A 26588-nucleotide genomic window follows, 5' to 3' on the forward strand; every position below is an offset into this window, starting at 1 on the left:
GGGGTTGCCCAGAGGCAAGGAGGTTTGGAGAAGAGCTCTTAGGATAGTATTCCATGACCCAATGGAGCCCATGGTGGCAGCATGGAGGGTTGTAGATTGGGCCATAGATAGAGATCCAACATCTATGAGGATACTTAGGGAATACACTTTTCCTCAGCATTGGACAACCTCTCAACAGGATACCTACCTTAGACTACTCATAGATGTAGTGGTCTTAGGGACATTGTCATTGATGAGAGTTGATTTCTAGCATTATAATTTAGTACATAAGGATTGCAAGGTATAGCCACATCATTGATCTTTAGGTTGTATCCACTAAGGGTCTTTATCAAGGATTGGAGTCCACACTCTCCAAGGAAGATGGGAAAAGTGAGGAGTGAAAGATGAGTATACAAACGAGAGTTTGAGGACGATAATAATATTATGTGAGAGAGGAGTAGATATGATAGGAAGTAGATGGTAAAAAAGAGAAGTTAATCATGAAGGTAGTAGGAGGAACAAATGTGTCAACAAGGAGATAATTGGTGAATGGGACATGTAGCTGGTGGACTTGCACCTAAATAGCAAGCAACTTTAAACCAGAGATTCTTCTTTGTTTGAGTTTGGATTTTGTTGATTTTTCAATATTCATGGTTTCTTACTTCCCTTTTTTACTTCAATAGTGGATGGCTAATTGGATCCCTTCATGTGGGTTCAAGTTCCACATCCACTCGTCATTTTTAAGAACTCTTCTACAAATAGAAATACATTATGATAGACACTGTGTAAGTACAAAAAGAAATGAGGGAAATAATGTACTTATTTTAGAGTTGTAACTTCTATTGATATATGAAACTTCTCCCCAAAGGTAGATAATGTAGACCCCTAGTTGTCACTCTATATGTACTTCCTTCAAACCGATTTAAATTGTTAATGAACTTTCTTAGCTGAGTGTGCCAAGAAGTATATAACACCTTACTGTAGAGTTTTCTCTTTGTGAAATACTTCGTGATAGGCTTGTGTAAGATCTTGATGTTGAATATGCACTAAGTTGATATGTGACAAAGGCCCTTAATGTTGAGATCCCTAAAGTTTTCTTTATCCTTGGATTGACCCTTGAAATGCTTGGATTCAAGTCTATTGATAGTAGAACATTATTAGAGCCTTGAAATTCCTAGAGCAAAGTGTGTTGATAATAGAGGCTTGTTAATATCCAAGTACTTGGTGCTTGGTGATCTTGTGAGGATGCACTAGATCATGGGAGTTATGAATCTAAAGCTAAATGCTATCATGTAAGGATGATGAACAATTTATGTGGCCATACTAAGTTTTCTTATGATGTATGATACACATATGTGGAAAGAAACATGACTATTCTATGTTGAAAAAATATCACCAAAGAGGTGAAGGATGAGGATAGGTTTGAGGACTTAAAGCTGGAGCTTTGATACATTTTAGTGAAGTTGTACTAAAAGCAAGAAAGGTAGATAGAATGAGAGACTTGGTTCTATTTCTTAAAACAAAGGATGTAGATATAATAGGAGATATTAAGGAGTGTACTTGTGGATAGGTGAGCTTGCTTAAAAACGACACCAAATAATATAATGCTTAACATTGTTAAATTTGGGAAATATTTCAATTGCCATGTCCTTATGGATGAGCTTTTATATCACACTCATATCATACACAACAACTCGTACTTTTGAGTATTCCAATTTGGATCCATTTGGCAAGCAAGATATAAGATTAGGCCAAACAATGCTTCTCCAAACCTCAATTTGATCTTTATGTACTCTTGTGACTAAGAAAAGAAGAATGGGAGAGAAAGTGTGCATGCATGCGTGCACGCGCGCGCACACACGCACGCACACACATCAATTTCCTTAATTTGGATAGACAAGAAGTTTGTGTGCAACAAAAGATAGCCTAATCCAAGGTCTACCTTGTGAAGGCCAAATATCTCTTGTAAGAAACCTTGAAGGGCCCTACATGGCTTATATCTCAAAAAGCCCATATGTATAATATATTGCTCAAGTTATGGAGGAGGAGAGAGAAGAAGACAAGGAAGAAGGGATCTCCAAAGTTTGCACATATGAAAGTTCTCTATTCAATTTTTGGTTAATAAGTACCGAAGGTTGAATGAATGGTTGCCCATAATCTTTTTCTTTCTTCTCTTGTCTATTACAATGGGCCTTCAAGACCTTCCTGTAGGATTTAAATATAGAGTAGATGGCCGTCCCAAGGTTTATAAACTTACCCACAAATTTAGACAAATTATATAACACTTTTAATTTAAAGGTGGAACAATAGATTTCACTTGCATAGTAATACAAATCACATGAGACTTATTTCAGTGCTCTTATTTTACATTGAATGTTCTTTGCATGCTGTGGGGTTTTTTAAAACTAGTAGGATATTTTGCAAAACATGGAAATTAATTATTGAACTTTATGTTTAATAGTACTAGAGCCTCAAATACTGTTAAAAAAATTTTCATACACTTTTGGCTATCACCATGTTCTGCACTATCTATTTTTAGCATTTTTGACTTCAATTATTATTTTTAGTAGTAATATTTTGTACAATTGCTAGTCTTAAAAGAGTTATTTTTTACAACAATAGTTTTTTTAATAGCTCCTAAAATTGGTCAAGAATGGCATACTAATCAACTTATTGAATAATAAAAGTGCCATTTGAAGTAGAAGCTTGAAATGGACATGGGTGAGTTGCAATACTTTTTCGATGTTGATGGTTACATGATTTGACTATTATGTAGAGATAGCATGTTCTACATGTGCTAACAAACTTTGGGATTGAATCTTGTAAGCCAAATAGGTATGCCATTGGAACAAAACCTAAAGCTAAGTGCGAATGCATGAGAATTACTGGAAACAATACAATGTACAAATAGGTAGTAGAGAGTTTACATGAAATCATTAAGTCGACCTTGAGTTATGATCTGGGGCATGTGCATTATGCAAGGTCCAAGGAATCCATACTTAGATGCAACAAGACACATCTTGAGGTACATGGCCACTCTATACCATTATGCAAGGTCCAAGGAATCCATACTTAGATGTAACAAGACACATCTTGAGGTACATGGCCACTCTATACCATTGACTACTCTATGAGGCTTAGAACTTGATGGCTACATAGATGTTGACTACACTAGTCATATTTAAGATAGAAGATATATCATTGCTTTTCAAAATTAAGTTGATTAATTTCCATATCTTTCTTAATGTTTGATATGGAATTTTTGAATAAACAAACATGTCTTCTATGTAATCCACTAGATTCCAAAATTTGTAAAATGTGATATGTAGCTTTGGAAGTTGCCTTGCCAAGCCTAGAAGATGCAAGGTCCATTGGTTTGAACTATTTTGCAATGTTTTTAAAAGCTTTTATATGATAGCTACAGTTCTTTTTGTTCATTTATGATATACATAAATATTAATGAATAAATAAATAAATATAGAACTAGACAAGGAGACGCAAAAGTCATATATTCATAGCATTCAAAACGTTGGCCTTTGCATGTGCATGCATTGATACATGAGGCAAGTGAATGGTTTCGTGTGCAAGGCATAGTTGTGTATATATGTGGCAAGACCACCATTTTATCAAGTGTATGGCAATGTATGTATGCTACCATAGCCACTTGTGAGGTGGTCTAGTTGCCAAAGCTAGTGGCTCACTTGGTTGAATAGATGGGTGGATTAGTTGCTCATATTTTTTGATAGCATGAGTAGCATGAAATTGGCACATAACCATGTCCTTCATGTAAGGACTATGCACATAAAGGCCCACTATCACATGTTAAGGGAGAAGCACATAGAGGTCCACTATCACTATCACACTAGCATAGTTGTGGAGAATCATGGTGTAGACATGCTAGGCAATCTTAAGCATCAACAATACTACTCCACCTAGCATAGTTATAGCACTAGCATGTTTGTGTTTGGTACACTTAGACTTGACATAGATAGGATCTTCTTATATCATCTTTTGTTCATCCACTTTGATCGTGTAAATAAGGAAAAATATAATTTTCAATCTCAATATTTGTGTTATTGAGCTTATATGTTTGCCATATCCATCTTATGTTCCTCAACCCATCTTGTTAAGACTCCCATTAGCAGATGGTGTCATAGATGTGTTGAGATCTCCCCACCATAATCACATATTAGATCTTCTAGATAGCAAGAGAGGTCTTTGCATGTAGATCTTCCCACCATAATTACATGTTAGATCTTCTAAATAGCAAGATAGGTCTTTGAATGTAGATATTAGGAAACTTTCATTTTCTATTTCTTGTTTTTTTAAAACCTATAAAATATACCATGAATTAGCAATAGATATATCTCGTAGGTCACTTTGGCCTTTATTAGGCATCAACATGTCTTTTTTTCCTTCATTACTTATTGTTTCTCTACAAAAGAAGTAAGTGTTTTATATCACATCCATGCATACTCTCGGATTTCATTTTACCAAAATGTTGGTCTTATTCAACACTTTCACTCAAAAAAGCAAAGGGTCTCTCCAACAAGCATATACCGTTATCTATGGTCACATATAAGGTACGGATTAGCTAGAACATGCCAATGACCTTGCATGACAAGGCCTAAAGTCTTGTTCCAACTTTCTTGATTGCTTTTACAAGTGCTTTGTTATCACTTAGAAAGCAATAGGTTTCACAATTAGAACCTTTGAGAAAATAGACAAGACTCAACTCATGCACCTGCCCTACATATTCATGAGAAGTGAAGCAATAGGTTTACATTGCAAAAAAAAACACGTATTAGTTAACATAACCATATGAGCTATGGGTTAACATCTCTTACAACCACTTGCAAAAGAAAAAAGAACATGATATATACAAAAACAATACACAAATTAAACACATATTTATTGGAATAATATCAAAATCAAGTTTGCATCCTTCTCTTGCATACAAGGGCCACATTTTACAAGAAATACGACGACAAAAAATATGATGAAGTTTCAATCAAAATATCATCGAAAATTGATTAAAAACTTTTATCTATTTTTGAAAAAATAAAGGTGCAATGACTAGTAAGGACAGCTCCATATTTACCTCTAATTACTTGCCTCCACACAAACTTTTGCAAACGTTTGTTGACAAGGAGATGTTATGACTAATTATAAGTTAGCTTAGAGAGGCATGATGATGATTACACAGGCCAAGGAAAGTAATTTGCCTTGTTGTGAACTTCATACATTGCACACATTGTGTACAAGCAACACAACCATAAGGAGCCTAATGCTAGAAATGGCATGATAAAGATGTCCAGGATGCAAGCTTGTGCCTAATGCTCACAATAATAGATGTGTATTACACTCGCAATAACAAGTATTAACTACCTTAAGCATGCACACCATAATAGCATGCTACATTCATGCATGTACAAAAGTCAATAGTGTGATGAAACATGATGGCCATGCCATGCTATGTGGACAAGACATGGCAATCATACTACAATCATGCTTGCATGTAAGGTCAAAGTGACAAATCCATTACTATGGCCACATAATTCACAACAAATGGCAAAACAATCCCAAGTCCATGCATGCTTGGTCTCACATAAAATTTTGGAAATTCAATATTTAGCAATGCTAAAAGTTTGAGATGTATGATTGGAGTGTTATCAATGAGGTAGAAATGACCAAAACACTATATTACTTTTGCCTCAAAGTTTTGGGATGTTCACACCTACAAAGGCAATTCCACATCTCCTTTAGAATCGCCCAACCACTACTATTCTTTGGATAGACCTTTGTAGCACTAGCATATGCAATAGGATGTTTGCATATTCTCTTGTTTATTTGTGAAATTTTCATCTTGACTATTAGAATATCCCAAATTTTTAATTAGTTTAGATTTTGGACTTTGGGAATGATTCGGGCACATAAGAACTATGCTTTATCATCAAGTCTATTCTCCTTGTAGATTAATGAAGTAATGGACAATGGCTTCTTTTTAAAAATGTATGAAAAAGAGAGAGAAATGAATTTGACATAACATTTTCAAGCGTTAAAATAGTACTAAGAGATGAGATCTAAAAAGAGAGAAATATTAAATGTAGCATGTGACTACGAAAGGCATGCCTATCATTCAGTTTCACTTTCTTTTCAAGTTTCTTGCTTGTAAGATGAGGAATATTTAACAAACAATGGTGCTACGAGGCCCAAAAAAGAAAGCTCATCAGTTTTCCACATATATTAGATTCAGTATGTTGGCTTCACATACAAGCCCATATCAAGTGACTAAAGGATCACTCATGTAGTATTCAAGCTAAGTTTCAGAATGCTCGTGTCAACACATCTGTAGAAGTGATTTGTTACAATAACTTTCCAAGCTTTTTATCATAATCCTATGGACTAATTTCATGATCTATGAGCAGAATGCCATTGTCATCACTATCAAGTTGATTGTTAATAATCCCTTCATGTGTAGGCTGGAAATTGAGTTTGGTATCCAAGAGGACAATGGTGAAAACCTTATCGATTGCTTGAGACATTCGGTACCTACTTTCTACACTGCCAACTTATTCATGGAACATAATCACATGGTGAGTGTTTTCCCCTATTCTCAAATTGATCCCTATATCATTATAATGGGACACCATCCCAATTTTAGCAAAAATATGCCTTTAATGATGCTATACATATTGCTTGCGCTTTTGAAACATTCATTCACACTTCTAACCAAGTCAACATTCCAGTTGGATGGCAGTCTCACGAAATACCGTTCAATGTAGCAGGATTCCATCGTATCCTTACCATGCATTCCACAATTATACATCTTAAAACAGGTAGCAAGCACAACTTGTCTGAAGTTAAAAGGGTTGAAATGGAAGACGACAATCAAATTAGCTATAGATGTCCAAGCTTGGATAACAGCTGAAAATTGTGTGTCCAACCAATTGTTTAAATCCAAAGATCATCATTAGAAGTTGAAGCTGAAAGAGCAGAAATAATATATTTATACAATACCAAAACTTAACCATCCATTCTACCAAGAAAACATTGGAAAAATGAGTGTGTTTCAAAAGCACAAAAGTTGTCTATATATACTAGTCCTTCGAAAACTTCCCTAGAAAGTTAAGAATGTGGTTATTGACAACATCAGGATTCTCCTCATGCATGAAATGATGAAGGCCTTCAAGCACAGCTATGCCATGAAGATTAGGTACGTACTCCTTCATTCCAGTTGCCACATACTCCTTCGTTCCAGGTAATGCATACACAATATCTTCAGATGCTGCAATAAAATATGCTGGAGTAACCACTTTTGCATGACTCCAAGGTGCCATCAACTCCCAACTCCTGCAGTCAAACAATCGGCTTTCTCTTTTTTTGTACAGGGTAATTGTATTAATTACTATGAACATAAAATACAGGAGTCAAACAGTCAGCCCTGTGTGTGTGTACTTTGATTTTGTCTCATAGGTCACATTGGCCTTTCACAGACGTTAATATATCTTTCTTCTTCTGTGTGCGCATGCGGACATGCATGTGTGTGTAGTGGGTACTTTACTAATAATGAAAAAGAAGGATGTACAAAGGTCACTTCCCTCGTGACTTGACCCACTAAGATGAACCATGCAGGCCCTCATCATGAAGCCCAATGACTTGGAACTGAAAAGGAATGGAAGCAAGAGCAGAAATCCAAGGGTCAGCATGCTCCTTGATTAAGGCACTGAGGTTTGGCGCACACATTCTGTCAGGTGTCTCCTCAGCTTCATATGCCTATTTTGATCCTATTTAGCAATCCTCTTCTATTTAATTCTTTTTGTCATTGCTTCATTCACTTCCCCTCCTCTCCTCTCTAGTAACTCTTTTTGAGCCACTTAAATTAGGGTTTGCACTGATTCTAAATTATAGGGCATTAATCTTTAATTCTCCTTAAAGCAGCCCTAAAAAGCAGTAAAAGGCTTTATTTTTGAACAGTAGGACAAATGCACCAAAATCCTCTAATAAATACAATCAGTTGTAGGTATCCCTTCATGCCTAATTCTTCATCTCTCTCCAACCCTTACCATTAGCCTTCTATCATCACACTGCTGCCCACAGCCCATCTGGAGTTGCTGCTCATCTCTCAGCTGCGGCCGTCATCTTACCTGCTGCTGTCCATGTGGAGGACATCACCATTAGTGGAGGACATCATCAGCCTGCTTTCCAGCCAGTCGCCTTGTCAGGCGACGACCTTGACAGGAGGCTCTGGAGAAGACGATCAAGAACAGAGAAAAAGTCATTTGATTCCAATGAGCATGAGCGATCGTTTCACCTCCTAGCCTTGCCTAGTTCATTGCTGGCCAGACCCATCGTGATCCGATTGCCAGCCGTCAAACCTTGGTGAGCCCTACTATTCTTGGACTCTCTTTGGTTCTAGGCTCCCCTAAACCCCGTTCGGGCGCCCAAGTCCCCGGACGGTCATCCTCGTGCATGTTTCCCTTGATTTACCTTAATGTCACATTTAATGTCACATCAATGTCACATTTCCTTCCCCTTAAGAATCGGTTTCGTCCTCGAAAACGATACTTGGAAGGTCTAACTGTAAATTGGGAAACCTTTTCTTTAAAGTACTTACTCGCTCCCATGTTGAGCTTTCTTCTGAACAATCTTTCCACTTAATCAAACATTCTTGATAAATAGTATTCCTTGTTGGTCTATTACGAACATTTAATATTCTTTCTGGTTCATGTGGATTAGATTGGTCATTTAATAGCTCCTCAATGTCATCATTTAAGATTAGATTATCCAAATCACCCAGCTTCTTCCTTAATTTACTTACATGAAAAACTGGATGTATTTTACTACCAGCAGGTAGTTGGAGCTTGTAAGCCAATTCTCCCACCTTTTTAAGTATTATGAAAGGACCACAATACCTCGGTGAAAGCTTTGGACATTGTCCCTTTTTCATAGTTTTAGTTTGTTCAGGCACTTTAAGATAGACCAATTCTCCTTCTTTAAAGGAGATGTCCCTTCGGTGAGGATCTGCATATGCTCTAGCTCGATTTTGAGCTTTTTTAATATTTTCTTAAGCAAATTTTAACATACTATTCATATCCTCCAAAAAATCCTTAGCTGCCTAAACCTTTTCCTTATGCAGTCCTACTGCAAAAGGAGCTCTAGGCTGAAACCCATACATTAACATAAATGGACTATATCCAATGGAAGAGTGCTTGGCACTATTATATGCAAACTCTACTATCGGTAGATACTCTTCCCAATTAGTTTGCCTTTTACTTACATATGCCCTAAGCATATCTTCAAGGATTTGGTTAACCCTTTCAGTTTGCCCATCAGTTTGCGGGTGATCCGCCGTACTCATGCTAAGTTTAGTATCCAATTTCCTAAATACCGCACGCCAAAATTGACTATCAAATTTTCTATCCCAATTAGAAACTATATTTGCCGGAAGGCCATACAATCGGTATATGTTCTCTACGAACAATCTAGCCAATTCTGGTGTTTTAACATCAGTTGAAGTTGGAATGAACCTAGCCATTTTGGTTAACCTATCCACAATCACCCACACAGAGTCGTGCCCCCTCTGTGTTCTGGGTAAAGCAACAATAAAATCCATGGAGATACTCTCCCATTTTCCCGAAGGAATCTCTAGTGGATGGAGAAGTCCTCCCATTTTCAATCTTTCAGCTTTATTAACCTGGCATTTATTACATTTGACCACATAGTCAAGGACGTCCTTATTCATTCTAGGCCAATAGAACTGCCTTTTAATAAGACTATAAGTCTTATTAACTCCTGGATGTCCCGCGCTAGGGGTATCATGACACTCAAAGAGTATCTGGCGCCTTATTTCTGTATCTTTCGGGACACATACCCTACCCTTGTAGAGTAAATAACCATTATCAATGGTAAAATTCTTCCACTTGAATCTAGTTTGAGCAACCCCTGATGCTCCATTTCCTTGTTGAACATCCTCAGATATTCCTTCCTCAGTAAAAGCACTTTCATTTGGATCCCCGTTTTTTATTGCTTCCCATATGTTGGAATATGCCGGATCAACCTGGCATTTCCCTTTTAAAGATTCAAGCAAGTTGGAAGTGAATTGAGTAAAACTCAATTCATTAATGATTGGCATTCTGCTGAGTGCATCAGCTACTATATTATACTTTCCTTTTCTATATCTTATCTCATAGTCGAACTCTTGGAGGAGTTCGGCCCATCTGGCTTTACGCCCGTGTAAATCCGGTTGATCATTAAGCCACTTAATGCTTTCATGATCCGATAAAATCAAAAGTTTGGCACCGTACAGATAGTGCCTCCATTTCTTCATTACATGTACTATTGCATACAGCTCCCTCTCATAAACAGAATAATTCTGTTTTGCACGGTCTAATTTCTTGCTTTCAAAAGCAACTGGTCGACCTTTTTGTAATAAGACCGCGCCTATCGCTTTATCGTCGCTGGCATCAGCTTCAACCACAAATGGTTTATTGGGATCCACAATTAATAATACTGGAGCTGTAGCAATAGCTACCTTACGTTTTTGAAAACTTTCATTTTGGTCTGTTCCCCAATTAAAGCTCTTTCCTTTCCCTTTAAGTTGGTCTATCATTGGAACAGCTATTTTGGCATAATCTCGAATGAATCTATGATAAAATCTAAATAAACCTAGGAAGATCTGCAGCTCTTCCAGGTTCCTTGGAGATGGCTATTCAATAATTGCCCTTACTTTTTCTGGATCCATGTTGATTCCCTCTTTCGAGATAATATGCCCAAAATATTTGACCTCTTGTGCAAAAAATTCACATTTAGTTTTCTTGGCATAAAGGGAATGTGTTCTTAATAGTTGGAATACTAATTGTAAGTGTTCCAAATGTTGTTCTCTTGATTTACTAAAGATCAAGATATCATCCAAGAAGACTACTACAAAATGTCCTAGATAGGGCCGTAAGACACTATTCATCAGCTTCATAAAGATAGCTGGTGCATTAGTGAGGCCAAAAGGCATCACCAAAAAATCATAATGCCCGTATCTAGTACGAAATGCTGTCTTGGGAACATCTTGTGCCTTACTTGGTGATAGCCTGATCTTAAATCTATCTTTGTGAAGAATTTTACCCCTTGTAATTGATCAAAAAGATCTTTCATTCTGGGCATAGGAAATTTATTCTTCACCGTTATTTTATTAAGTGCTCTATAATCAACACAAAGTCGCATAGAACCATCTTTTTTCTTCACTAATAAAATTGGTGAAGCCTAAGGTGAATTACTGGGTTGTATAAACCCTTTATCAAGGTAATCCTTAATTTGTCTTTCAACTTCTTGGTACTGTGTTTCACTTAACTTATATAGTGGTTTAGAAATAGGGTGTGTATCCTTATTTGTGTCAATTGGGTGATTTATATCACCCCTATCTGATGGAAGGCCACTTGGTAAATCAAAAGGAAACACATCTTTAAAATCATCTAACAAACTACTTAATTCATTATTTATATTCAACTCACAAACATAAGAAAATTGTTGCTTTATATTACAAAAAGTAAAAGTATTTTGTATAGGAAGAGACCATAACATATATACCTCACAAACTTCCTTCTTTATCAGCTTCTGAACTTCAGCAGAACACAACAAAGGATTATCAGATACTTCATGTTCACCTTGAATGACAAAAGTCTTACCATCCCTTTCAAATTCCAGTGTATTATGGTGATAACTACGTTTTAAGGATGGTTCCAATCCCCATAGCCACTCCCTCCCTAGAGCAATATCCGCTCTTTTCATGTTCATAATTTGAAAATCAAGTTTATCTTTATATCCTTAAATCTCAATTTCCAAATTGGATACCATTGTATCCCATATTTTATTATCTTGACCTTGCATCATACGAACAACATATTGATGCCCACTCTTTTGTTGGGGAAGTTTCAATTTTTTGGCAAGTGCATAATTTATAAAATTATGTGTAGCAGAGTCATCAATCATGACTCCAACCCTCTTTCCAGCTATCAATCCATGTACTCTAACTAAATCATGTGGCCCAAAAGTAGGCTGCCACATAGAAGTTGACATACAACACTTGTGTTGTACATCCATGTGCAAGACCTCTAAAGATTTATACCTTTCATGCCCCTTTAATTCTAAGGTCTGCACTACATGGATTTGTTTTTCTTTTCCCTTGCCCTTGTCCTTATCCCTTCCTTTGTCTTCCCCCTTTTTCTTTTGAGGGCAATTCCAAGCAGCATGGTTAGGGGATAGGCAATTGAAACATAACTTTTCTTTTTTAGCCTTATCAAAGTCATCAGGACTTAACTTTGGCCCGAGATATTGTTTCTTTTCAAAAGGTTGTTTTTTACCCTTAAAAAATGGCATTTTTCTTTTAAATTTGCCCACAAATTTTGAGGTTTCCAATTCCTTAGACTTGGGCTCCGTATCAGTGAGACTAGTGAGTGTACCTGGACGCATACTATCTTTATTAATTAATGCAAATTTAATTACCTCTTCCAGCGTCTTAGGTGAACTCCTTTTTACTTCCTTTTTACAGGCTTTATCTAGTCCAATAATGAATCCTCTTGTCTTTTGAAATTCATCTATTCCTTCCAATTTGAGTATTATCTCACGATATTCCTCCAGATATGTCAGTAGGGGTCTTCCCTTTTGTCTGACATAATCCCAATCTTCCCAATTTCTTTCCATTTCATTTTCAGGAAGGAATTCTTTCAAAAAGACGGATTCAAATTGAGCCCAAGTTTCAGGTATTTTATTTGCCTCCTTTAAAGTTCGCCACCATTTATATGCTTTGGGCCCCAAAGTTAAACTAGCCTCTAGTCCTTGGAGATGTGGTGGGGTATTTTTAAGTTTATGTAAATCTTCCCATTTTTGGAGGAAATTAAAGATTGTATCTTTATTTCTATCTTTTTCCTCCCCGTGAAACTGAGGGGGTTTCATATCTTTTAGAACTGGATTATCCCTCAACTTGTGGTGAGGTTCCTTAGGATCTAGCATAGTCACATCTAAATCTTTCGATGAAGATGGGACATCTGAGGTTTCTATCTTATTTTTATCTCTTTCTAACAATAAAGTTAATTGAGATTTTATTTCAGTGAGTGTTTGAGTTAAAAATTCCATTTGAACCCCTTGAGCTTGTACACGAGCAGTAAGATCATCAAATTGTTCTCGTGTAGCAAAAAATTCTTCCCACTGTTCTTCTTGCATCTCTGATTCATGGGGATCTACCATAGGGTGGTCCCTAGAACTAGAACCTTCCATTACTCCCTCTTTCCCTTTTTCTGCCATTAATACACTGGAATGGAAAGCAAAGATAAGAAATTTGCATACAAAGTAAAGTACTTCCCTGGTTTTAATGACAAGGCAGCTGCTGCTGGATTTATTAGTAAGCCCGAAGAGTGAGGAACAATCCTTATCTTCCCGGACTAGACCAGTCACGCTGAAAATGAAGTTCTTTGGCAGAAAACGGGACAATCACTTGGACCACAAATATGTCTTTTATATGTATGACAAATCTGACTGATTTCAGTCAGCTGGTGGCGATTTAAATGCTGGCTCAGTCGGGAGGAAACAATGTTACTGCAAAATTGCTCCTTGAAGACAGCTGTGTGACGTGTATGGCCTGAATGCTATTTGGTACTTTTCATCACGACTACAGCAGTCGTCTTCATGTTTCGCCTCACAGCTCTGACGCCTTTTTCACGTTTACCACAGTTGACCGCCGTCTCATGCTCCGCCTTACGCCTTTCCTCTGCCCGCTATGTGTCACACTTACGTGACGTGGCACGTCTCACGCCTTTCACTTTCCCTTACGGCCTGTCACGCTTTGCGGCGTCTCCCTTTTCGGCCAGTACTAACATATGACGGGTGATGTATCCGTCATTTCGCCTAGCCTCAAACGTATCCGTCAATTCACCTGGCCTCGCTTGAAAGGAACTTCACGAATGGCTCTGATACCAATGTCAGGCGACGACCTTGACAGGAGGCTCTGGAGAAGACGATCAAGAACAGAGAAAAAGTCATTTGATTCCAATGAGCACGAGCGATCGTTTCACCTCCCAGCCTTGCCTTGTTCATTGCTGGCCAGACCCATCGTGATCCGATTGCCAGCCGTCAAACTTTGGTGAGTCCTACTATTCTTGGACTCTCTTTGGTTCTAGGCTCCCCTAAACCTCGTTCGGGCGCCCAAGACCCCGGACGGCACCTCCCAGCCTTGCCTTGTTCATTGCTGGCCAGACCCATCGTGATCCGATTGCCAGCCGTCAAACTTTGGTGAGTCCTACTATTCTTGGACTCTCTTTGGTTCTAGGCTCCCCTAAACCTCGTTCGGGCGCCCAAGACCCCGGACGGTCATCCTCGTGCATGTTTCCCTTGATTTACCTTAATGTCACACGCCTGCTTCCATGACCTGTTTTGCTGCTGTTCTAGAGGCTGCTGCTGGTGTTTTCACCATCTGATGGCCGCCCCAGCTGATGATCATCGTTCCAGATTTGGCAACCTGTTCAATCCTGCATTGTGCTGTTCTGGAGACAGCCCAGCTACTGATGTCATCATTTGCAAGCTGTACAAACAGTGCACATCAACTTTGCCATCATCACTGTTGAATACCTAGTTTTGTTGCCACCTACACCTTCAGGATCCAGCTGACAGTGGCATCAGCTGGATCCTGAAGGCGAGGAGAGGTGAGCTCAGATCTACCCTGCACTACTCCTAGCGCTTTGGCATACCATCCTGATGACCGTGTATACAAAACAATCGGAGGAAGGTGCACAACAATCTGAGCATGACATTGATGATGATCCAGATGATCCAAAACTCCCAGCCCAAGGAGGAAACACCAACATCGGAATTTTGCCATATCCACTCCATCCAAACCCATCAGAATCAGTGAATGACAAACAAATTTTAAATTCAGCTGGTCATTCATTTATTTCTGCTGATGCGCAAGCTATGGGATTAAGTACTCATGATAACCTTGACCCATATCAGTATGTGAATGTTAATAGAAGTGGCTCAAGACGAAGACAAGGTAACCCCACTCATTCACTGTTGATTCAGGAGATTTTCTTTTTACACAGCAATAATGGGTTGCTGTATGAATGGGTTGCTGTGTACTAGTTTGTGCTAGTTTGTACTAGTTTGTACTAGTTTGTACATGTTGTACGAAGACATCCAGGTGGTGGAGATGCATGTTGTTGGGGTATATCCCCAAAACCAAGCACCTATGGGGACCTACATGCAAATACATTCCTCCCATGCGTATCAAGCCTCAAGTGTCACCTAGCCACACACTTTGTGCAAATGCTAGTAGGCCATCCACCTTCTATCAAGCAACTCCACCTTTAGTTAGGCAAGTGCCATAAGTTACTATGCCAAGCACCTTGGTGCCACATGTAGCATTGGGCCATACATTTGCCTTCCCACCACAATCCACTCATGTGGCACCTCATGATTCTTTCTATCCATCTTTAACAACTAAGAATGCCTTTAGTTACAAGACTTGTTTTAACTAGTCAAACTTCACAACTTTGTCTAATCTCATGCGGCATGTTCTTAGATTCACAAGACTTATGGGACCTTGTTTAGGGGCTGGCCAAGCAAAACCCTGTTGGTCTTTATACGACACTGTCTACTCTTGGACAAGCAGACAATGCTACAAGGATAGTCGAGTTGGTGCAAGCTCTTTCCCCTAATTTTCATTTCCCAAATATGACATTTTGACTGAGCACTTGACCAGTGGGCTCACTTCATTGACCACTATGTGGCTTGTGATGGGACCCATTGCATAAGCCTTAAGGTCAAGTTGGTTAAGTACTGGCATTTACTTGCTGAGTTTGCCACCACTAGACCCCCAAAGTCTGACAATGATAAAGTAATATTGTTCCTTATCAAGTTGCCTCCCGAATATTTCAATTTTATGCAGCAAGTAATCTCACAGTTTATCTTGCCTACCTTTTATGAATTTGAGTGTTAATTGTTCTGTTATGCACAATTGTTTGATCAAGTTTATAAGAGGCCCTCTTTGCCATCTACAGAGGGGGCCCCTGTTTCCACTCCCCAAAAGAGGGCAGAATTCCCAAAGAACACGTTTTGTCAACACTGTTAGATGGCACACCATTTTGATGATGATTATAGATCTAAGACAATGGGCACTAAGCCAAATCCCCCCATTCAAACCTCACCCACTTGTTTTGCAGGTGACCACCCTCAATGGATGTGACCACCCACCTGCTTTGCAAGTGACAAGCAACACAGTCTACACCCTTGTTGACTCTATAGGGAATGTTGGATCAATTTGCCAGACCAGCTTGGCCCATATCTTCAAGTTATCCGAGAAGGAAGGCTGGTTCCACAAGCTAAGGGCCTGCTTGCTTGCAGAGAGGAGGGGGTAGACAGAAGTTACCATTCACTGAACTCATGGCCTCTACTCTCCCCACCCTAGCAGCATTGTTCCAAGCAATGGTTGCCCTCTCCTCATCACTCATTCGCTCCTCACAAGAGTTACCACAGGATTAAGAGAGTGTCGAAAATTCAGCATCACAAGATCCCACACAGCAGCAAGAAGGAGAAAACTTGATCCATGAGATAGTAGCCGGTACATCCTCCACCTTTAGGGACTACAGTGCAGCCCCAATAGCTCCCACGGAAATACTACCCCACAGATCAGGTTTGATCTTGATGCAGAGCTCAACATTAGAGATAGAGTGGCGGCCTTGGAGGTGCCATCTTTGGCATGCCGATTGGTAGGTGACCGACCACTGATGCATGCATTGAAAGACATGATACAGGCAGCTCTCACAGGTACTCCAGCCAAAGTTACAAAGGTAACCCTATTGGGGAAAGGGTGCTTCAGTATCAGCTTTAGCACATGAGCAATCTACAGCAGCGCTTGCCACTAGCCCATTAGACATCCGAACTGTAGTCGCCTTCTTTGGTAGATGGATTGAGGGCAAGGCAAGGTTTATTCCATGCTTGGAGATGGCATGTCTATCATGGTACACCTCCCTGGCCTCAATTAGTATTTTTTGCTTCATACAGCCCAAATTGGCAGAGCTTTTGGGTGTGTCATTCAGCAGGACATGACCTTTGTACATGCAATGGCAGAGGGACAACCTCAACACCCATTAGTCAAAGTTATGGTCCCTACTTGAGCATTGGGATACCTTCTTCAAGCCATCAAGATTTGATCAATGCACAAAGGGTGTATGATTCAGACGATATATTACACTAGTCTCCCAGGACAGTACTTTGCTTGCAAGATGGTAGGCCACCTTCCAGCAGATTGCCCTAGGATGGAGCAGAGGAGACACAATACTAGGCCTCGCTCAAACTCCTTTTTTGATGAAGGGGGAGGGCCCTTGCCTCACAGGAGGAGTGAAAGGGAGCGACAAAGGAGATGAGTTGCTAGAAAAAGGAGAAGGTAGAGACAGAGATAGGGAGAGAGACAAGAGCAAGAGCAACAGGTTGAGAGATGATGGATAGTTGTTAGGGATCCTAGGCCTGTTGCACATAGGAATTCAATTGTGACATCTGAGGCACAAAAGATGGTTGTACCTAAGGTTCCCTCTCCCAAGCCCCAGGTGATAGAGGCTCAACCACGTATCGTAGCACTAGTAGCTAGAGCGGCAGTGACTTCCCAATGTGGAATGGAGCAGCTAGCTCACACACCCAACCTTGTGAGGCAATGAAGGATGCACTTGGAACACTTGAGATGAATCCTGTAGTTGAGGCCTCCATTGAGTAGCTTGTTTCCTAGGTCCCGGATACTCAAAAGGAGGGAGGGATTTCCATGAAGACAAAGGTGGATCTAGTTACTCATCAGAGGGAGGGAAGAAGTGAGAAGTTTGGCATAAATTCAGATGATTCTTTAAACTCCATCGAGTTCCCATCCCTTCACGAGGCTGCAAAAATTGCAGCAATGACACACGACAAAGTATACACTAGGCAGCAGAAGAGACACAAATGGTCCATGGAGTCTTGCCGGTTTGAGAGACTTAGACAATCTCCATGAGGATCGTCTCATGGAAAATTCGAGGCTTTGGTGGAAGACTTTTCTGCTAAGGACGGAGCCTCATGAGACAAGATCTCCATAGAGCACTGATTAGAGGATCGGTGGATTTTCTTATGCTATAGGAGCATCACCTCTTGGAAGAGAGGATCTCCTAGTGTAGTGGAAAGCTGTTGCTTGCACGAAGTTTCATGTATTGGGTGCCTACTATAGGAGCCTCAAAGATACATGTAGATGTATGCCTCTATGCTGGTAAGCATTGGCTTCATATAGTATAGGATTGGGGCATCCATATAGTAGGGAGAGCATTTTGGGTATCTGTGAGAGTGTTGGAGGCGTTAATAGGCTTGTTGGTCAAATACACCCCTAATTACTAGAGGGGGAGAGGACTTTTTTGGACTACACTCACTTTGTCTCTACCTCATGTTGACCATTGGATTGTAGGTGGGGATTTTAATATAGTCAAAGCTTTGGAGAATAGAAGGGAAAATGCATAGACACTATTAGAGGAGGAGAGCAGGCAGCTTGGAAGGATTTTATTTTCTATTTCAGAGGACAGGACCCTTGGTTCATAGCAGAGTTTGGCAAATCTATAGGTTCCTTGTAGTTCTCCAGAAGAGATAGGACAACGAGTGCTAGGATCTTCTCCCAGTTTGATAGATGTTATAAAGATGACTGGGCTTGTGACAAGGGGGGTCTAGTTAGTATTATTCAAGGAACCACTTTATTAGATCATGCATCAGTACAGTTGGTTCGTATGGAGGGAGCCATAGGAACATGTACCAACATTAGAATTCCTTTATACTTGTATTATGATGAGGAATTAAGGGAGCATATTATGAGGATTTGGAAGGCCTAGTCATTTTCAATGGGAAGGCAGCTAGGGAATTGGTTGAGAGTTTGCAAGAGGTGAGCTCCTTTCTTAAAGAGAAGGCTAGGAGCAAGAGGGAAGGTCTCTTAGAGAAAGAGAGGGCTGCTAGAGCCTCATTGGTAGCACTTCAAAGGAAGGAGGAAAGACAACTAGGATGTAGGTGGGTGGCAGAGAGGATGTATGTAACCAAAGTGGAAATAGATCCTATGGAGGAGGCCAAATTAGAGTATAAGTGCCATGCGAGGGCCTCTTTTTGGACATTGATAGGAGATAGGGTAAACAAAGAATTCTTTCGCATCATAGGTCCTAGACACTCTAGATATGGTGTTAGACAACTTAAAAGAGCAGATGGATCCCTTGCCCAAGGGCTGCAGGAGGTTGGTCAAGTGGCCACGAATTATTATAGTGCTTTGTAGAGCATGACGATGAGGCCTCCATGATTGGAGGGGGATAAAGAGATTGTGTGGCAGAGTACCAAGAGAGTGGTCACAAAGAGCACGAGGATACATTTGATGGCCCCATTTTCAAAGGAGGAGATTGCAGAGGGGCCTTGCTAGCACTACCATCAAGGAAGCGCTCAGGGGATGAAAGACTTCGAGGTATCAGCAGGATCAGAGTCATAATGGAGAGCATCAAGGAGATGGTACCCCTTGAATGGAGAAATGACACCATGACAAACCACACATGGATAGGGATCTTTACTAGAGAAGAGATCCTTCTTGTAGTGAGCGAGTGTGTTTACTTCTTCAGTAGAGGTGGATGGCAGACTTAGGTGAGAGGATTTGGATTAGTTAGAGTTCACACGATCATCTCAAGAAAGGATTAGAGTGGTGGCTCATTGTGATAGGACTTGGTACTTAGACCCAGACCCTTAGACTTGTATGGAAGATGGATGGAGACATTGGGCATATAGGGGGAGGCCATTACAGAGGCTTCAATGGGATCCTAGGGAGTGGGCATGGAGAGATCCATTTTAGAGACACCTCAAGATGTCCCGTTCTTTGGGTATACCACTAGGTTGGGAGGAGAATATAGATGAGTAGGACCAGAGTGGTGCCAACTGTAGTTGAGCACTAGACTATCCAAGGTATATCACAACCTTTCCTAGTAGACTTTTGGAGGAGATTGGAGGACAATTTTAGACCAAGAAAGATTTCACTCTTTCTTTGGTTACTAGCACACAGGAGTTTAGCAGTTGGTACATGGCTTGGCTATGGTAGAGACCCTATTCCTTGCACTAGATGTGGGGAGCATGAGGAGACTCAGAGGCATTACTTATGGGATTGCCGATGGGCTCATGAGGTCTGGAGGAGAGCCCTCAAGGTGGTGTTTCATGGCACTACAACTTCTATAATTGCTATGTGGGGGATAGTTGCACGGGTCACTCAACTTGTGGGTATGAGGATGTACAAGGGTGTCAGGGTTATCTCATCTCGAGGTAGCTTGTGAGCAAGACTTTCATGCGAAATTTCTCACAGATCAGTGTGGACTCACGAGCATTGTCATAGATGGGAGCTCATAGCTAGCATTATTGCTTGGTACGTATGGATATCTAGATGTAGCCAGGCTATTGATTTTTTGGACATATCTACTGCTGAGACTCTCTCCAAAATCTAGACAGAGACTGTACTCCTTGTGGGAGATGGGAGAGAATATAGGGCAGCTCGGAGACTATGAGGAAGAGGAGCAATGCTTTTCTTAGGACTTGGGATTTTGGCACCTTTTTCCTCTTCCAAACCCACATGGTTTGGCATTATAGACCTCCCGACTGGCTATTCACTCAAGCTTTGTAATAAACTTCCCCTTGTTATACAATTCTTGATATGGAAGTCCCTTACAAGGCTGCTTTGTACTGGTTTTTTAGCCTTGGGGCACTTTGTTCTGAGGTGTGTTAATAGAATTTTTACTTTTCTCTGAAAAAAAAAAGGAAATGATTCATTAGACTCGAAAGACTTTGAGCTCTAAGATTGAAATGGCAAATTTGGGCTTGTAGCACTATTGTCTAGGGATTGAGCACATGGAATACATTTTAGTGACATCTCAGAAAGCAGGTATTGTGGAGCCCTGTTTGACTTGCATGTAAATGATTCATTAGACTAGAAAGACTTTGAGATCTAAGATTGAAATGACAAATTTGGGCTTGTAGCACTATTGTCTAGGGATTGAGCACATGGAATACATTTTAATGACATCTCAGAAAGCAGGTATTGTGGAACCCTGTTTGACTTGCATGTAAATGTGACTTCGTGTGCAATAAAAAACCAATGATGAAGACTGGGGCAAGATCATGGATGAACCAGCTTTCACTCTTTTCTAAGAATAAACCCCCAACATTGAAGATTTGGTAGAGTCTAGTGGTCTGAAGACTGTTGTGTGCACATGTGAACCTTGATTGATGCTATTACAAATGACTGCAATCTGGAGAATTTTAATGATTGAGAAATTAAGCTAACAGTGACTGCAGCGATGAAAGACTAAACAAAAACTGATGTTTTATAGAGAGATTTTATGTGTTACTAGTATACTTGAAGAAAAAATGGATACTTGACTGATGTGGATTTTGATGGCACTATTTTCATAAAGAACTGCTTTACACAACAAGCCCTATGGTGCACAACTTTTCCAAGTTTTTGGAACTACTTTGGACTACCTGACAATTAGAAGAGAGATGTGGATTGTGAAACATAAACCCGAAGTAAGAAAAATTTGAATGAAAAAACTCTTTTAGCAAAACCAAGCTAAAGACAATTCAGCTTCCTACAACCACATATATGTGTCTTGAAACAAGCTTTTTGCAATATTCAAAGTTGTTGATATTCCCATGTTCTCTCTCTCAATGCAGTATCATTCATAATGGCATTAAAAAATCACTCTTAATTCCTGGAAAGATCTGAGGGCACCTCCATATCTCAAAACAATCTGTGTATTCTGGTTTTCTTTGTATCTACTAGCCACCCCCTAAAGCAGCCAGACAGGTAGCATAGGTGTCTTAACTCTTAATTTTCAAATAATACAGTGCTATTGAATGCAATAAACATCTAGTCATTCAACATTCACACATTAAGAAAAGTCATCAAGCCTTACAGATCAATGGCTCGATAGTAGTTAAGGCCACCAGTGAACCCTGTTTTCTCATACTGTTCTGCATACTGCTGAATTTCCTGTTCAGAGATCCATGGAGGTAAGTCATTTGGTTCTTCGACAATCTCCATGATTTCCTTGTCTGGAGGACAAATAAGGAGATCTCTCCTGCTATAGCAGAGGAACTTTTTAAACACTCTAGCGAACCCCTCACGAGCAAAATCTGCTTCAGCTCGGCCAGGTTCCTGAAAGTCATGTAAAGAGCACAGTAAGTTTCAAAGAGCTGAACAGATGAAAGTGAACGACTACAAAACTTGACCTGTAGCTCATCTAGACTTTTCTACTTCCAATGTTCTTGTCCAGAGTAAGCCTGCATAGTACAGATTGCAGACTAACCTAAGCAATATGAATTATTGGACACAATTTTGTCAAATATGACTATGGAAGCATGATCTTGTGTACTATGGACTGGTGAGGTTCAATCATGGGACCACCAAAAGAAGTTATTGAAGGAGGAATCATGGATGATTATAATTCAGTCATATGCATCCACATGTGAATGCTCAATCATTTTCCATGGTGTGGTATGCATGAGATATAGAATTTGCATAAGTGTTCTCTGCATGTGTTAGGTTAATAAAGTTTCACATAATGATCAATCAAACCCTAATGATGAATGATGCATAGACCTGGATCATGGATCTATCTAGGTTTTGCAATTGCAAAGTATCCAAGTACAATTCTTTTTTTTCTGCCAAAAATTTATTAGTAAAGAAGTGCTTTTGCATGATTAAAAAAACTATATAGAAGCAATTCTGGGGTCACAGTTATATCACTACATTAAAGCCAGACATTGTATGAGCCTGCTTTTGCCAAAAAAGAGCTGAGTATGAGTAATTCAAAACATTAAAGCTAGATCTCAGCTCAAATGGAAAGCTCAAACTGAAATGCAGAAAAGTTGATACTCAAAGCTCAAAGCTAGAAGCAAGGTAGGAAAAGGTATGTCTGAACACACGGACGGGTGATTGCAAAAGCATTCAGCCAACCACGACAGTCACATTCATTAGGCAAGAGCTGCCAATCCTCTTGTGAGTCATCCTCTAGCTTCATCATCATTAGGCGAGCTGTCTAGATGTCCAATCAACTGCAGACGAGTCAGTTTATGTTATGTTTTCCATGGGGCAATTCTGTTCTTGCCACATTTTCATCTTGGCAATGGTTCTTGCTTGATTCATTTTCATCAAGGCAAGGCCATAATGGTTCAATTTAAGCCCATTCCTACTTTTATTTTGATCAAGTGAGACTGTCTCAGGCTCTATGGAGGATCTTTATTTTTGTACTTTTCATGGGCTGGGGATTCTGGAAGTGATTATTTAGTATTTTGTTGGAAAGAGGAATAAACTTTCTGTGATGATAGTGGGGCTTTTCAACCAGTTCTTGTACCTTGATCTCTTCCTTTGGATTATTGTGTTGAAATTGATCAAGTGTTGTTGCAAGACAGATTATTCATCACCGATTCTGCAGCTTTGTCTAGACCAACGTCCACAACATCCACAGATTCCATAAACATATAAAGTGAACCAAAATAGAGAGGAAGTAACAAGGCCTCTACCAACACTTTGCTAGTTACAACCGAAAAATCTTCTGCTCCTCAACATACCCTTGTTGTGCAGATAATTTATCAATCAGAATAAGGATTAAATAATTTTGTTTCTAGATAAAGTAACTCAAATTTCACTTCTAAGGAAGCTCAAAAATTAGGAGAGCCCCACAGAAATGGAAGTAAGAGATGCCTTGGCTTCCTTATGTAAACAGATATCTTCTGGTTGGGATGGACTAACTGTGGAATTTATCTTGCACTTGCCAGATGGAAACAAGGCATTATTATTAGATTATTCCAAAGTATCAACTATGTGAAATTTCAATGATTAGAGACCAATTATACTCATGATTGTCATATACAAAACTGTGCTTAAATGTTGGTCCACAAAATTAAAGGAAATTTCCATAACGGCTTCCAGCCAAGGTAATAAGGGATGATATCCTTATTCCCGTGAGCACCCTAAAATAACAAGACTGATCTAGTCATGAAAATTGATATGGCAAGAGCATCTGAGATGGTACCAAGAAACTTCATCTCTTAGGTCATGACAAGACTGGACCTGGCGCTAAAAACATACAATTACTGGCCTTATGGGGTGCACATGCTCAATACATTGTTTACAAGAAGTTCTTATCACTATGCTAATTGGCCAAATCTGTTCATAGTCAGATTGAATATTGGATGCTTTAAAGCTCAATCTTTTGATCCCTATCATTAGCTGTTCATTGCAGCAGTCGGTATATGATGTACATTGGTGATGTATATGTCTCACAGGGATGTGTTTTATCACTGTTTTGACTTTTTTGGATAACCCTTCCTTTGAACACTATTCCCTTTAGAGTTGATCAGTATAGAAAATTGGTTTCACACAAAGAAGTTTTTGGGTGGAGAAAGCCACGGGCAGGCAGATGACAATGCTTTCCTTGAACTCAAACCACATAGTCTCTAGAGGGGGTACATTTTGCAAGATTCGAGTCTTATGTAAGGATTCAAAGGCATAGGGGGGTAGCATTATATCCAAGACCCTTGAATGTGGGTTACTTGTGCATCACTTAAAAGTTAAGATCCTAGTTTTTCTGTACATTCTATGGTGTGCCATGATCTAGAGGTATTTGTTGCATAAGTCACAAGATGATGGGTGCACATCTTCACATATTGTCAACATAGACCAAGTGAAAGTGCAAGTTCCATTCTGATCAAATGCTAAGACATCATCATATTATGGTTCAGCAGCTTCATCTAATACAAAGGGGGATCTGAATGTCGAAGTGGAAGGATGTCAACATCCTCAATGAATGGATGTGGATGGGATCTGAAACTGGCCTTCAGTAATGAAAGGGCAGTAGACACTCAACTTTGAATAAGACCAGAAAGCACAACACAAATGGAGCCAGATTGCTCCTGCCTCTTCCCCACAGAGTAGGGAGATCCCAGGTTGCCACTTGCCACCTTGAACAGTCCAGAACAGCAAAATCTCTCGGAATCTCTTCTCTAGCAGCACACACATGCCTATGGCACAAGCAATTCCAAGTCCCCATACAATACCCCCATCACCAATGCAGATCAGCATCCTGTGCAAGTCCAACCAACTCTATAAAGCAATTGCTACATCTATCTCTTTTTAAGTCGAAAGAACAAGTGGGGAGAAAAAAAAAATCTCTTCCTTTCAAATTCAATGTTATTTAATGAAAATTAAAAGCACAGCTCTTCAATTAATTATCAAAACAAAAAGTAATCTTAAATGGATGCTAAACTTCCATGCTTTAAGTTTGCAATGCCACACTGCCACATCATCAAATTTGCATTGCCTCGTCATCACTAGTGAGAGAATTGCCTCTCCAGTGCCACATGAGTCTCCATGCTCTGAAGGCGAGCGCAGATATGGAGTTGGCACCACCAATGGTGGAGGCATTAGAAGATAAGCCTACATTCTAGGCCTCCTCATGAGTATCCATAGGTCATGATGGTGATGCACTAGTTCCTTCTCCTCCTCTAGTAGAATCCTATCTCAACTTGGCGAGAATCTCGTCCGTGATGTTTTGAGGGATTTCTTTGCATAGAGCAACTTGCCCCCTTGTCTTGGAAAGATGTTGGAGAATTCAGGTTGTACCACTTATGTAGCACTTCCTGTAATACTAACACATCCAATGGTGGAAGTTGGATTTCTCTGTGTACCTCTCCACATGGATGGCATGTACATTGAAGGCCTCATGCTTCTCACGTGTCATGATGCCAATGGAGACTTTAAGCTTGGAAGTTCAGGTGGGGAAAGGAGAGTGATAGAGAGGGGCTTGAGAGAGAGAGAAACAGAGGCTTTGAGAGAGAGGAGAGAGAAATGCTTGAGAGAGGGGGAGAGGCTTGGGGGGAAGAGGAAGTGAGAGGCTTGAAAGTTAGAGAAAGAAAGGGTGGGAGAGGCTTGATAGATTGATGCTTCAAAAGCAAGGGGGTTTTTTGGGGGAGAGAGTGAGAGCTTGACCACCAAGACTCAAGTGATGCTTAGGAGAGGGAGATGAGATTGCTTGCCCATTTGGTGTGGAAGGATGGAGGGGAGGAGCACCATTTATAGACTAGAGAAGAGTGTGGGAGAAGAGAGGGATCCAAGACTCAAAGCATAGATGGATAATGGCTAGAATCCAAGACTAAAATGCTGGAATGATGGAACCCAAGGGCCAAGGCTGAAGCTTCAAGTGTGTGAAGTCAAACATTCAAAGAAGGGTCAAGGCTGAAGTGAGAAGAGTCAAGAGTCGAGGTTGAAAAGCTGGCTGGGATCCAAAGGGGCTAGGGGAGGTGTGCACAGTAGAAAAGGGGTGGATTTTGGTATCCAAGGGCAAAAGTGCCACGTAGGCAAGAAGGGGTAAAAAACGTGCAGCCACAGCATGGAACAGATATGCAAAAGTCACATGGAAATGTGCCTAGACATAGCAGCCAAAAAGTGCTAGTTTCTCCTTACAGAATTGTACGGATACGTATGGTACTGTACCATATGGATCGTACTGTACGAGCATATCAGTATGACATATGGAGACAACCATACTTTCCAT

The 26588-nt window shown here is 40.0% G+C and overlaps 1 protein-coding gene across 2 annotated transcripts in view; it reads right to left on the reverse strand.

The window, feature by feature from the left end:
• Positions 1 to 7049: 7049 nt before the first annotated feature.
• Positions 7050 to 26588, reverse strand: part of LOC148016009 (epoxide hydrolase 3-like) — a 111771-nt gene continuing 92232 nt past the window's right edge. The window contains exons 4-5 of one of the 2 annotated variants that reach the window (XM_087664210.1): positions 21948 to 22189; positions 7050 to 7332 (exon numbers count right to left, since the gene is read on the reverse strand). In XM_087664210.1, the coding sequence (XP_087520336.1) occupies positions 7080 to 7332; positions 21948 to 22189 (495 nt within the window). In that variant the 3' untranslated portion in view covers positions 7050 to 7079. Of the gene's footprint in view, positions 7333 to 21757; positions 21822 to 21947; positions 22190 to 26588 lie in introns of those variants that run through there. The other variant, XM_087664211.1, reaches the window with a different exon arrangement.

This window comes from Lygodium microphyllum, chromosome 23 (assembly GCF_053477565.2).
Source record: "Lygodium microphyllum isolate KBCC chromosome 23, Lygodium_microphyllum_v1.1.10, whole genome shotgun sequence".
In the NCBI taxonomy this organism is placed as follows: domain Eukaryota; kingdom Viridiplantae; phylum Streptophyta; class Polypodiopsida; order Schizaeales; family Lygodiaceae; genus Lygodium; species Lygodium microphyllum.